Here is a 13,057-nt window from a genome sequence, read left to right on the forward strand (position 1 = left end):
CATCCCGATCACAAACCTCCCAATTTATCTCCCTCAAATCTGGTCAATTTGCTCCACAATTCCTCCAGTCAGCGTGTTTCTACAGTCCATCAACAACGCCTGAAGCGCCGATGTGAAAACACGCCTGATACGCCACAGTGTTGAAGTAAAAGCCTCGAATATGACCCTCACCTATTGACTCGATTAAGAGAGATCTGGCCTAAAGTCCTCGAGGAATTGAGAACGAAAGGCAATATTGTGCTTCAGGAACACATTGAATCTTTGCCGCTGGAATGACGAAGTAAAAGTATCAGGTTAGTAAAAACGTGCCCTGGAGGCATAAGTGAACTTGAACATCAATCATTTACTTTCCTAGTAACAAGGCTTTCCACAATTTTTATTGCACTGACACAGATCTATTTGCAGTAAATTATACACCTACAAACAGTGGCAGGTACAACATGGCATTGACACCTACAAGACACTATCCTCAGTGATGGACGATCTTCAGACAAACAATATACTCATGTATGCTACAGCTGCAGACGTCTGCAAGACCACCGACTCGCTCACACGTCCAGGCACATCTCAGAGGAAGTCCTTCACTCTCAGAACACAGAACAAAGCTGATATTTACCATTTATATAACAATATAACTTAGCAGTCAGGTGTCGAACACCTCGCGTTCTCCATTTCAAGAAGGGGATCTAAAGTCTTAACTTCGTACACAATTAAACGAATGACTTTATGGTTGAAGCTACGGCCGTCTCTTCAGGTTCACCCTTTCCTCGAAACGTTCTTGCTGTTGATTGACTAAAGCTTCTTGCAATGTCTCAATGTTGGCATGAAGGTTGGGTAAACATTAAAGGCAAATCCTCGACCTTTAGAAACAGAAGTCAACGCATATTAGTGTAATACGTGTCTGATAAAACAAAAAGATACCCCCCCCCCCTCCTGTTTTTTTCCCCAATGAGCTTTTCATCTCCGCGTCATACTCGCGTGCGTCATCGTAAGTCGAGAAAAAAAATGTATATAGCTTTAAGGAAGCAAAAAAAAAAAAAACACAAGCACAGACGAAACCCTCTATTTCTTGCTGCGCAGGCGTTTGGAGTGGCGTGGGAGGTCCGAGCACTTGCGGGGGCGTTTGAGACACAGGCCGCTATCGCCCTCGGCTGGCGCCGGACCCGCGCCGGATGAAGAGGACACGGCTGGAGCAGCGGTGGAGGAGGAGGAGGAGGTGGAGCCCACCGCACTGTCCATCAGTTCCCTGAGCTTGTGCTCCAGCTCGGCCAGCCGGGCGTTCTGCTCCCCGATCACCTGCGACTGCTCCTGCAGCTTCTGCTCCTGGTCCTGCAGCTGCTTCTGCTGCTCCAGCTGCTTCACGCGCACCTCCTGCATCTCCCGCCGCAGGGCCGCCACCGACGCCCCGTTCACCTTCACCTGCTGCTGCACCTTCGTCATCTCCGACCGCGACGGGGTGTTTTTGGCCAACAGGGACATGGTGGTCAGAGAGGTGGAGGGACCGGCCACTGCGGGACAGAGCCAGACGGGTTAGAAACACTGACAGGTAAAACTGTGTAAATGTGAGTATTTGAAGCGCTTCGAAAAATGAAAGCATAAAAAAGTTGTAAAGCAAAATGTGTTATATTAAATTAGTTATTTTTTATATTAAATACATATTTTAAAAAAGAAATTGGACTAAAATTGGTGGAAAATCAAAGATATGTCTAACCAAGCTGGGTTCCAAATTTGAAGTTGATATCACTAAAATTGAGGTTCCAATGGGATTTTGTTTAGGCGTTTTACCAAAAAAATAGCCTGTCACAAATTAAAGCATTTCTGCCACTTCTATCACAAAACAGCGGCCAAATATGGAACCTCAAGTCTCAAATATGCGTTCTGTCAAGTTTAGAAACAGTTTGGATTAAAACACTGCCATTTAAAATGGTTTAATCTTTTAATCTCACTTTGAGCATAAATGTGAATATTTGAAGCACTTCAAAAAATGAAAGTGTAAAAAAGTTGTAGAAATTTATTGTAAAGCAAATGAAATGTACTAAAAAAAAAAAGTATTTTATACTAAATACATATTTTAAAAAAGAAATTGGACTCTAAAATTGGTGGAAAATCAAAGATATGTCTAACCAAGCTGGGTTCCAAATTTGAAGTTGATATCACTAAAATTGAGGTTCCAATGGGATTTTGTTTAGGCGTTTTACCAAAAAATTTATTAAAGCATTTCTGCCACTTCTATCACAAAACAGCAGCCAAATATGGAACCTCAAGTCTCAGACCTTTCCAACAATATGTGTTCTGTCAAGTTTAAATAGTGCAGTAAAATTTGAAATATGACACCGGCCACAGGGGGAGGAGCCTGCTAAAAGATTTTAAAGCATGATAATGCAGTGTCCAATTTCAAAACTGATTTCACAGGATGAATTTTGAGCGTTTAAGCTTTCGAATGAGACCTAATTTATAATTATTACGAATATATGAGATTTGGGAGAAAAAACGCTACCGGAAACACTGACAGTTCCTGAAAAAAAAAGAAAAAAAAAGAGTGCTGTTTTTGGACAATGATCCAGAAGAAAGCCACTTCATGCTCTGCTAATCATTTGAGTTTTGGATAAATAAATAAAAATGTCAAGATTAGTTAGTTGCGAGTCTTTAAATGCAGCCGTACCCGGAGCGGATCCGATCAGGCGGCCGGAGAGATCGGCACCGGGAAGCCTCTTCTTCAGGATGGGGACGATCTTCTCATCGAAGTACTCCATGGCCATGGAGGAGATGTCCCGCAGCTCCTGAAGCACCTCGTGCGCTCGCTGCGGCGCGCGCGTGGAGTTGACATACCGCAAAACACGGTAAATCTCATCGATCACCTCCAGGGGGCAGAAAACAACCTTCAAATCACACGCGTCTTTCAACTCATAAAGAGCAAATCACCAAGTTTTGCTAGAGTATTGTTTGGTTGCTAGGGAAGCTTGTTTCTAATTCATGTTTCTAACCTGAATTAACACATAGCATGTTGTTAGCACAATAAAGCAAACTGTAAGCATGTTTTAACATGTTGCCTGCATGATTTAATACATCTAACATGTTTCTATCATGAATAATCATGTTTCTATCATAACTTAGCTGTGTTAAATCATGTTAACACAGTGCTAATTTATGCTAGCAACAATATGTTTCTAACATGATTTAGTGCCCTGTCATGAATTAGCACATTGTTAACGTGTTGCTAGGATGATTTAATACATTTCTAACATGTTTCTATCGTGAATAAACATTTCCAGGGTACCCCCAGGATCCTCCAACTTAAATTCAAGGCTTTTTAAGACCTTTTTAATACCATTTCAAATGAAATTCAATGCCAACTTCGTACCCATTCCGACAGAAGTATGAGGGGAAAATGTCAAATCTGTTTACATTTTAAACCCTAGAAAATAATTATGTACAAGGAAGCTACTTGACTGATAATTTAAGTAAAATGTTTTATTTAATTCATTTAATACATACGCAACAGCATTGTAGCGCGCACGTGTATGTAGGCCAGTGTAATTCTGGCAGCCATTTTTATTTAGTCTTAAGACGAAAATGTTTATTGGTCTTAATCACATTTGAGTCATCCAGTTTTTTATAGTTGTAGTTGACGAAAATTCTTTGCATTTTTTGTCCACTTTTAGTCAAACTGCAGTTACTTTACTTTTGGTAGTTATTTTATATGTAGTCTTTAGACAGAAAATGTCATAATTATTCTCTCTAGGCCAATTCAATTAGGCTTATGAGAAATTATTGACATTGCACGACTTTAGCAGTAGCACTTGTGCAGTTCTACATAATTATCCCTTTTTTTTTACCTTTGTAATACCTTAAAAAAAAAGACAGAAATAATGCTTTAAATAAAACAATGTTCATTAAATTTGCAATGTTAAAAAACATTAAAATCGCCAGTAGGCCACCTAACTGTAGGTAACTCCCTATCTTTATGAGTGATTCTTTGAGTCATTCATTAATTGGATCTCACGATTCGTTCAAAGCCACATATTTCGTTGCAAAACAGAGCAATAAGCCTGACAATGCTGTTTTAAATGTAGTACATCACTTAATGTTACCCTTTTTTTCTTTTCTTTTTTACTGTTGTATAAAATCAATGTCACATTTGAAATCGTGTGGATATTCGGGAAACATTGCATTCTTGCTCGTATGAACACTGGTGGATATCAGCCTGCATTTTGATCGCAGATTTAGTCGCACAAACAGCGCAAGCGGCTCGTGACAGAACACAGACCGACTGAATGACACTTTAATTTAAGTAGAACATCTTAAATAATGATCGCTGAATGCCAACTGTTGCCAACCAGCTTGTCTGTGTTTTCAGATCATCCGCGCTTCTTCAGCAGTGTAGAGAGAGAGCGTGCGCATGGTTGCCAGATACTATTGAAAAGACCGGGTAGAAAATATGTTCTTTTAACAGAAAAGCTCGTATTTGGGGTTTAAATTCTGTCATTTGTGGCCACAGCGGATTAAACTAGGCTAGGTACTATCTTGTTCTGTACCTCACTTGCCTAGTAACCATAGTAACGGGTGCGCACGCGATCGCTTTTTCTGCTATGACGTGGAGCGCGAGGTGCACTCAACCAAACTCAACGTTGCATACATTTTGAATTAGCCTACATTAGTAACAGTTAATTTAGTTACGGTATGAACTTAATCCTAGCAAAGGCAAAAACATAAATAAGACCTTTGTAACGAAATCCAAGACTTGGTATACAAAATTCAAGGCTTTTAAGGCCTTAATTTGAGATGATCAAATTCAAGACTTTTTCAAGGCTTTTAAGACCCGCGGGTACCCTGATTTCTAACATGACTTGGCTTTGTTAAATCATGTTAGCAAAGTGCTAATTTTTTGCTAACAACAATTAACACATCGCTAGCATGTTTCTAACATGATTTAGTGCCCTAGCATGAATTAGCACATTGTTAGTGTGTTGCTAGCATGATTTAACACATTGATGGCATGTTTCACTATGATTTAACACATTGTTAACATGTTTCTTACATGTTTAATGTTGCTAACAAGTGTTGCTAACATTGTCAACATGCATCTAGCAAGTTTTAGCTCATTTGTTAGCCTGTTTTAATAAGTTGCTAGCCTGTTTTAGCATGTTGTAAAAATAGCCTACATCAATGCAATCATGGCGCTGATGTAGCCTAGGTGTCAAAAAAATATTTATTACAAACATAGACCTTTTTTCAATAAAACGTTTAACATACTGCTGTTGCTGAGACATCCAGACAGAATAAAAGCAATCACACTCTGCTACCAATAGAAAAGTTTTCGGTTTCGTTTCAATGAAATCTCTTAAACCTGATGACAGCAAATCTCATCATCTCTGTCACACGAAAGACAAACACTTGATTTGCATTCACTGCTTCAGGCCTACATGCCATTCGTGCTTTGAAGACTTTTGCATAATCCCTTCTGAGCTTCTGCACTTCCTCAAGAAAGGTTTCTGAGCTACGACACACCCCAAGATTAGCATGATTACAGCGTTCTTCATGACCCTGATCACTGTCAGATGACTAAAGATGCTCCCGCTGAACCAAAGGCTGATTGTTTCAGATGATGATGAGATTAACCCTTTGTTTGCAACAAACACGCTGAGATGTCTCCAAACACATTCAGCTCGTTTAATGACGAAATTAAGTTCTAATTAGAGCTGCATGTCTCTGGATAAATTCAGAATCACAATTGTTTTTTTTGTTTTTTTTTTAAATATAGATTACGCTTCTGAATGAAAAACAAAAAAATAACGTAGTTTACTAGAGCTTTTCACAAAGTGACAACATGTAAATGGCTGCAGTCTATTTAAAAATGTTTAATTGATTTGAATTATAAAAATAAAAGAAACGGTTTTAACCCACTGATTCACTGACTCAAACACTCGTTTCATTACTGGATGAATCAGCGTTTTTGAACAAATCTCTTGAAGGATTCAATGATAAATCTTAACGGTCTGCTGTCGCCACCTACTGGTGTAACGATGTAATCGATACAATCTGTTTTTAAAGCATCAAATTACTTTCAAAAGGAGATTTACTGTATTTTGATCACTAGCGTAGACATCAGTGTTTATATCCGGACTATAATCTTCCATCCCAGTACTTCCGTCATAATCTGAATGATTGTAAGACAGAAATCATGACACTGATGTTGAAAGGACTGTTAGTGAAGCGGTTTCATCTCTATTCATGACAACGGCTCTCTGGATCAGAGATCTGAAAGTTCACTGTGATCGGACTTATCAAAGGTTTAATAGACAGAGCTGAATCGCTGTTATTCAGGAATAACATCACATAAGTGTTTGAATCGAGATTGTGATCATTTATTGATTAAAGGGTTAGTTCACCCAAAAATGAAAACTCTGTCATTAATTACTCTCCCTCATGTCGTTCCAACCCCGAAACACGTGTCCTAACCAGACGCGAAAAGATAAGATTCCAGCGACAAATAATTTGTCTGTCCACACTAGACGCGACTGCGAGAAGCGTCAAAATCACTCAAAACCCACAGCCAATCAGAGCAGTGTGTGGGCGGAGTCTCACGGCACCGGAGAGCAATCCTGACGGCACTCGCAAGTACATGGAGAAGTAGATCCTCCAATTCACAAATATTACACCATTTAAACATTATTCAAACACATAGGCTACTGAGTTACTAAACAATCTGTGTCAAAGAATACACTTGTTTGTTCACAGTTTGAACGTTCTTGTTTCCATTTGTTTAATTTTAAGATCTGAGGAGAATTATCCATTGTTGCTTTTAAGCTGGAGCTCTAACTGATATTCAGTCACATGACACGCTTTTAACGTTAAATAAAGCACATAAACAGCGCCTGAGATCATCATCGCCACACTTTGTTTGTTGTTCCAGCGCGAGGTCGCAGAAAAATAGAAACCGTTTCTAAAATAGAGTCGTCGCGTGTCGCGGCTGGTTAGCACAAACACTCTGATTAACATGGAAAATAAACCTTTTATCACGTGTCACATGTAGTTAGGACACGGTGTAAGACTTTCATTCATCTTCGGGACAAATTAAGATATTATTGATTAAACCTGAGAGCTGGATCTCTCCTCCATTGGCTTCTATGGGTTTGAAACTTGCCAGCCCAGAAAGTTAGTTAAGACATGTCCCACACTGAAGATGATGAATAGTTGAATAAAGTCGTCATTTTTGTTTTTTTTGGAGCACAAAAAGTATTCTCGTCACCTGATAAACTTAAGGTTGAGCCACTGTAGTCACTCGGACTAGTTTAACAATGTCTTTAATAACTTTATGGGCCAGCAAGTTTCAATTACAATAGAAGCCTATGTATAGAGGAGTGAGACGATCTCAGATTTAATCAAAAACTTCTTAATTTGTGTTTCGAAGATGAACGAATGTCGTACGGGGTTGAACAACATGAGGGCGAGTAATTACTGACCGAGTTTAGTTTTGTGTGAACGAACCCTTTACCTGTCCAGCTCTACTCTAACTGCACGAGCTGGCGAAACAGACATGCACATGTACCTTTCCAGGAATGAAGCAGCAGAGGTTGGAGTCGACGTATTTCATGAAGGTCATGTTGAGCAGAGACAGGCGGGTCTCCACCGCCGCCAGTATGTCTGCGTGCCGGGCCAGCGAGTGATTCCTGCGCTCAGATTCCCTCCTGAGGGAGAAGAGTCACACATGCACAGCTTTCATTAGCGAACATCAACCGAAGACTAGAAGAACTGATACTGGAGTAAAGACACTTGTGTTTTGAGGGACTCGGCTCTACTTAGGATCTGAATATGAACCGATAACTCACATGAACACACTTAAATTTAAGCTAATATTCAACAATATTATTGATCTCCTGCATTGACACCATTATATGAGAACTGAACTGAGCTGGATGATGACATCACCGTTTTCTCCAGAGCGGCTATATATATATAGCCGCTCGCAATCGCGGGGCTAGCGGGTGTAGAGGCGAGCGATCGCGGGGCTAGCGGGTGTAGAGGCGAACCGATCGCGGGGCTAGCGGGTGTAGAGGCCAGCGATCGCGGGGCTAGCGGGTGTAGAGGCCAGCGATCGCGGGGCTAGCGGGTGTAGAGGTGAGCGATCGCAGGGCTAGCGAGTGTAGCGGCTAGCGAGTGTAGCGGCTAGCGATCGCGGGGCTAGCGGGTGTAGAGGCGAACCGATCGCGGGGCGAGCGTAGCGGCGAGCGATCGCGGGGCGAGCGAGTGTAGCGGCGAGCGATCGCGGGGCTAGCGAGTGTAGCGGCTAGCGAGTGTAGCGGCGAGCGATCGCGGGGCTAGCGAGTGTAGAGGCGAGCAATCGCGGGGCTAGCGAGTGTAGCGGCGAGCAATCGTGGGGCTAGCGAGTGTAGCGGCTAGCGAGTGTAGCGGCGAGCGATCGCGGGGCTAGCGGGTGTAGAGGCCAGCGATCGCGGGGCTAGCGGGTGTAGCGGCGAACCGATCGCGGGGCTAGCGAGTGTAGCGGCGAACGATCGCGAGTGTAGCGGCAAGCGATCGCAGGGCTAGCGGGTGTAGCGGCGAGCGATCGCGGGGCTAGCGGGTGTAGCGGCGAACGATCGCAGGGCTAGCGGATGTAGCGCTGAGCCGATCGCGGGGCTAGCGAGTGTAGCGGCGAACGATCGCGAGTGTAGCGGCAAGCGATCGCGGGGCTAGCGGGTGTAGCGGCGAGTGATCGCGGGGCTAGCGGGTGTAGCGGCGAGCGATCGTGGGGCTAGCGGGTGTAGCGGCGAACGATCGCAGGGCTAGCGGATGTAGCGCTGAGCCGATCGCGGGGCTAATGGGTGTAGCGGCGAGCCGATCCCGGGGCTATCGGGTGTATCGCTGAACTGATCGCGGGGCTAATGGGTGTAGCGCTGAACTGATCGCGGGGCTAATGGGTGTAGCGCTGAGCTGATCGCAGGGCTAATGGGTGTAGCGGTGAGCCGATCGCGGGGCTAGCGGCGAGCTGATCGCGGGGCTAACGAGCATAGCAGCGAGCGATCGCGGGGCTAGTGGCGAGCTGATCGGGGGGCTAGCGGCGAGCTGATCGCGGGGCTAGCGAGTGTAGCGGCGAGCGATGGCGGGTGTAACAGCGAACCGATCGCGGGGCTAGCGGGTGTAGAGGCGAGCGATCGCGGGGCTAGCGGGTGTAGAGGCAAGCGATCGCGGGGCTAGCGGGTGTAGAGGCAAGCGATCGCGGGGCTAGCGGGTGTAGAGGCAAGCGATCGCGGGGCTAGTGGGTGTAGAGGCGAGCGATCGCGGGGCTAGCGGGTGTAGAGGCAAGCGATCGCGGGGCTAGCGGGTGTAGAGGCGAGCGATCGCGGGGCTAGCGGGTGTAGAGGCAAGCGATCGCGGGGCTAGCGAGTGTAGCGGCGAGCGATCGCGGGGCTAGCGAGTGTAGCGGCGAACCGATCGCGGGGCTAGCGAGTGTAGCGGCGAGCAATCGCAGGGCTAGCGGTCTCACCTGGGCAGCTGGGCCTTCACCTGCTTCTGGCACAGACTGTGATAGCGCTCCACCTTCAGGAAGCCTTGATTGAGCATGCGCTGACAGATCACATCCATGCGTTTGCACACCTGCAAGAAGAGAACAGTTCGGTCTCAAATGACGAAACATACACACTTATAATATGCATGAATGAATGAGGCATTTATATAACGCTTTCATATGTGCTACTGTACACCCAAAGCGCTTCACAATCATATCAGGGGATAATATTAATGCATTCTCCAATGCATTCATGCTGAACCTTACATTAAACCCTAAACCTACCCGATAGTGTTAACAAAAGCAAATGTGGTATAAAAACGCATTCATAACCATGGCATTTACCCTGTTTGTGAACTACTGTCTTCAAGCTCTTATTGCATTAAAAGAACTCATTAATTTTATTATCATTAATTGTCATTTTATTGTCATTAATTGACCTTTTATTGCTAGGGTCTCTACCGTCTATTGTATGACTGTTATAAGGTAGCCCGACTACATTCGGCACGCAATTAAAGATGAAGTGTCCAATGCTCCACACTGGTTTCGGTTAAAGGTACACTGTGTAACTTTTGTCCCTCTAGTGGTTAAAAATGAAAACTGCATGCATTTTGTGGAAGAACATTGTTTTGGTTGTGCTTTGGCTCTGCGGATGAATATGGTTCTCTCTCATAACTAAGAGAGAGATGTTATTCTGCTGCTCATTAAACATTCACTGCTAGGCTTCAGAGATATGACCAGTTTAGATGGAGAGGACCTCAAGCTGCTCACTGAAGAGAGCTTACTGTAGCTAATTTTTATTTTATTTTAAAACTATTCCTTTAAATGTTCAGCCGGTCATTAATATTCTAATAAACATTAATGAACATTAGGATGTTGGCGTTTGGGAACGCAATCGTGTGACACGAGACTTTGTCTTGAGACTTTTTTTTTTTTTTTTTTTTAAGTAGGTAGAGGAAAACAAAAAAATAAATCCATAAAAAGCTTATCCATAAAACAGGAAAATCTATTCCTTTTCATCTGTTTTCATACATCGATATTATTTTTCAATAACGATTGTTGACTTCAAGACTATCATATGGAAGCTTGTTTCTGCCACGGAATAAAAAAATACTTTGATTTAACTCACAATTGAGTTGATATATTGAGTTTATATCCCTATTTATAAACTGAACTTAGACTGCAGTGCACTAGCCCAGTGTTGAGACGCAGCCCGTTTCACTGGTATTGTAATATTTTTACAATAATGTCGATTGTTGACTTCAAGACTATCACATGGAAGCTTGTTTCCGACACGGAATAATTGTTTTTTTTTACTTTAATTTAACTCACAGTTGCGAGTTTAGGCCTATAGCAGCTATCCCTAGTTATAAACTGAATATAACCTTCATCTCACAAATCTTTTTTTTTTTTTTGCGGCCACGGATGAAAAAAGTTCTATTCTCACAATTCTATTTTTCTTGCAATTGAAAACGTTTCTCTCACACAATTCAGACTTGTTTGTATCTCGCAATTATGAGTGTATATCTCGCAATTGTGAGGAATCAGAATTGCGAGACAGACAAAATTGTGAAGGGAGAAAAACAGTCAACATTGTGCAATTTAAAAGTCGTGATTTTATATTTTTTTAAAAATCAGTGGCGGGAACAATCTCCCATAAATGCCGTGATTGCAGGGAGCGCGCGCTCGCTCGCTCACTAGGCAGCGAGACTGCAGTGCACTGGCCGAGTGTTGAGACGCAGCCCAAACACTGCAGTCCAGCTCATTGTTTTCCTCACCAGCCGCAGGAGACTGATCTCGTCGTACGAGAGGAAGTTGAGGATGGTGTCGATGGCCACGATCGGGAGTCCCAGCAGCGCGTTGTTCTGGTGCGGCTGGTCCGGTGGCGGAGAGGGAACGCGCGGCGACAGCGAGTCCGAGTCCAGCGACGCGACGCCTCCGTCAGAGCTCACTGCAACAGCCGCCATCTTCTCTGAGCTCCAGGACACAGGACGTGACGACACACAGCTGAGCTCGCGGGCCGGAAGTGAGGAGGGCTGTCTGCGGGCTCGTGACGCGGACACGATCAAGGCAACACAATCTTATTTGAATTTTATTGAGCCAAATGTTATTCATTTTCTTCTGGAGACTAAGGATTATTGCATCAGTCTGGAGAACATTGTCAATAAGAAAGCAGGAAAGGCTTGTCATATCTTTAATGAATATGTTTTATTGTTTTGTCTTATGTATTAATATGTAAATTATATATGCTATATTTACTACTAAAGTTCGTTGGATAATAATAAAAAAAATAAAAAGAGCCATGTAGATATAATCTAGATTTCTGTCTATCCATCTATATATCACTTTATCTGTCAGTTAGTTTTTTTTTTTTTTTTTTAGAAATTCTTCAATGCTCAAGTGCATGAACCAGGACACTCTTGTAACTGTTAATCAACAACCACAAGATAGTTCAAGCCTTAAGAATCCCCCTGAAAAGGTGAATAAAAATATATTTGTTTGTTTATATAGTCGTAGAAGACATGTTAACTTCATGTATCATTTAACTTTTGTAACTAAATACAAACTTGGTATGATTACCCCCTTGTCTATAAAACAGCTGGCACACCAAAGCAAAATATATCACTTTATTATTGAAGAATCTAACAAGCCTCACACTTTTGCACAGTATGTAGTCAACGTTACATTCTTTTAGATATAGTGTCCCTAATTTTTCTCTTGACAGACACATGGCTAGGCATTAGTCCAACTGTCCTGTGGTGTACGGGTCGGGGTGGCACATCGTGTTCTGAAGGATCTGGCGGTGGCAGTGTTCGGGAGAGATGTTGGCCACACACGGGCTGTGGAAGAGCTGGCAATGCTAACACAGGCGCTGTAGCAAAGCTCTTGACCAGGACACAGTTGTGCTGATCCTAGGCCAGTAAACTGTCCTTCTTTTTTCTTTACGCAAACATGATGTTGCAGTTACAGTGCAGATATGTTATCACATGTTATGATAAGTGGAATTGCATTTACAGACACCGTACAAAAAAAGCTTCCTGATGTTCCAAAAAAGTTCATCAGGGCAGAGAGAAGTTAAATGATGCGCACAAGTTACGAGTAAGGTAATAATTTGTCATATTACACACACACACACGCTCATGCTCTCACACACACACAAACACACACACGCTCATGCTCTCTCACACACACACACAAACACACACACGCTCATGCTCTCTCACACACACACACAAACACACACACACGCTCATGCTCTCTCTCACACACACACACACACACGCTCATGCTCTCTCTCACACACACACACACACACACACGCTCATGCTCTCTCTCACACACACACACACACACACGCTCATGCTCTCACACACACACGCTCATGCTCTCTCACACACACACACAAACACACACACGCTCATGCTCTCTCACACACACACACAAACACACACACACACACACACACGCTCATGCTCTCACACACACACACGCTCATGCTCTCACACACACACACGCTCATGCTCTCACACACACACGCACACACGCTCATGC

At 43.3% G+C, this 13,057-nt stretch overlaps 1 protein-coding gene across 1 annotated transcript; it reads right to left on the reverse strand.

Annotated features, from left to right (window-relative positions):
- Positions 1-342: 342 nt before the first annotated feature.
- Positions 343-11,509, reverse strand: fbxo28 (F-box protein 28). The gene is made up of 5 exons (XM_056270193.1): positions 11,284-11,509; positions 9,485-9,594; positions 7,550-7,688; positions 2,663-2,858; positions 343-1,508 (listed from the first exon to the last, which is right to left on the reverse strand). Exons 1-5 carry the CDS (start codon positions 11,470-11,472, stop codon positions 1,063-1,065), a joined length of 1,080 nt encoding a protein of 359 aa, XP_056126168.1. The 5' UTR covers positions 11,473-11,509; the 3' UTR covers positions 343-1,062.
- Between the last annotated feature and the right edge of the window lie 1,548 nt (positions 11,510-13,057).

The sequence above is a fragment of the Rhinichthys klamathensis genome, unplaced genomic scaffold (genome assembly GCF_029890125.1).
Source record: "Rhinichthys klamathensis goyatoka isolate OS25496 unplaced genomic scaffold, OSU_Roscu_1.1 h1tg000298l_1, whole genome shotgun sequence".
NCBI lineage: Eukaryota > Metazoa > Chordata > Actinopteri > Cypriniformes > Leuciscidae > Rhinichthys > Rhinichthys klamathensis.

Coding starts and splice junctions, on each gene's coding strand:
- fbxo28 (XM_056270193.1), bottom strand. CDS start 11,472: ATGGCGGCTGTTGCAGTGAGCTCTGACGGAGGCGTCGCGTCGCTGGAC. Junction 2,859..7,549: donor GCTGCTTCATTCCTGGAAAG/GTACATGTGCAT, acceptor TGCCCCCTGGAG/GTGATCGATGAGATTTACCG. Junction 1,509..2,662: donor CCTGATCGGATCCGCTCCGG/GTACGGCTGCAT, acceptor TCTGTCCCGCAG/TGGCCGGTCCCTCCACCTCT.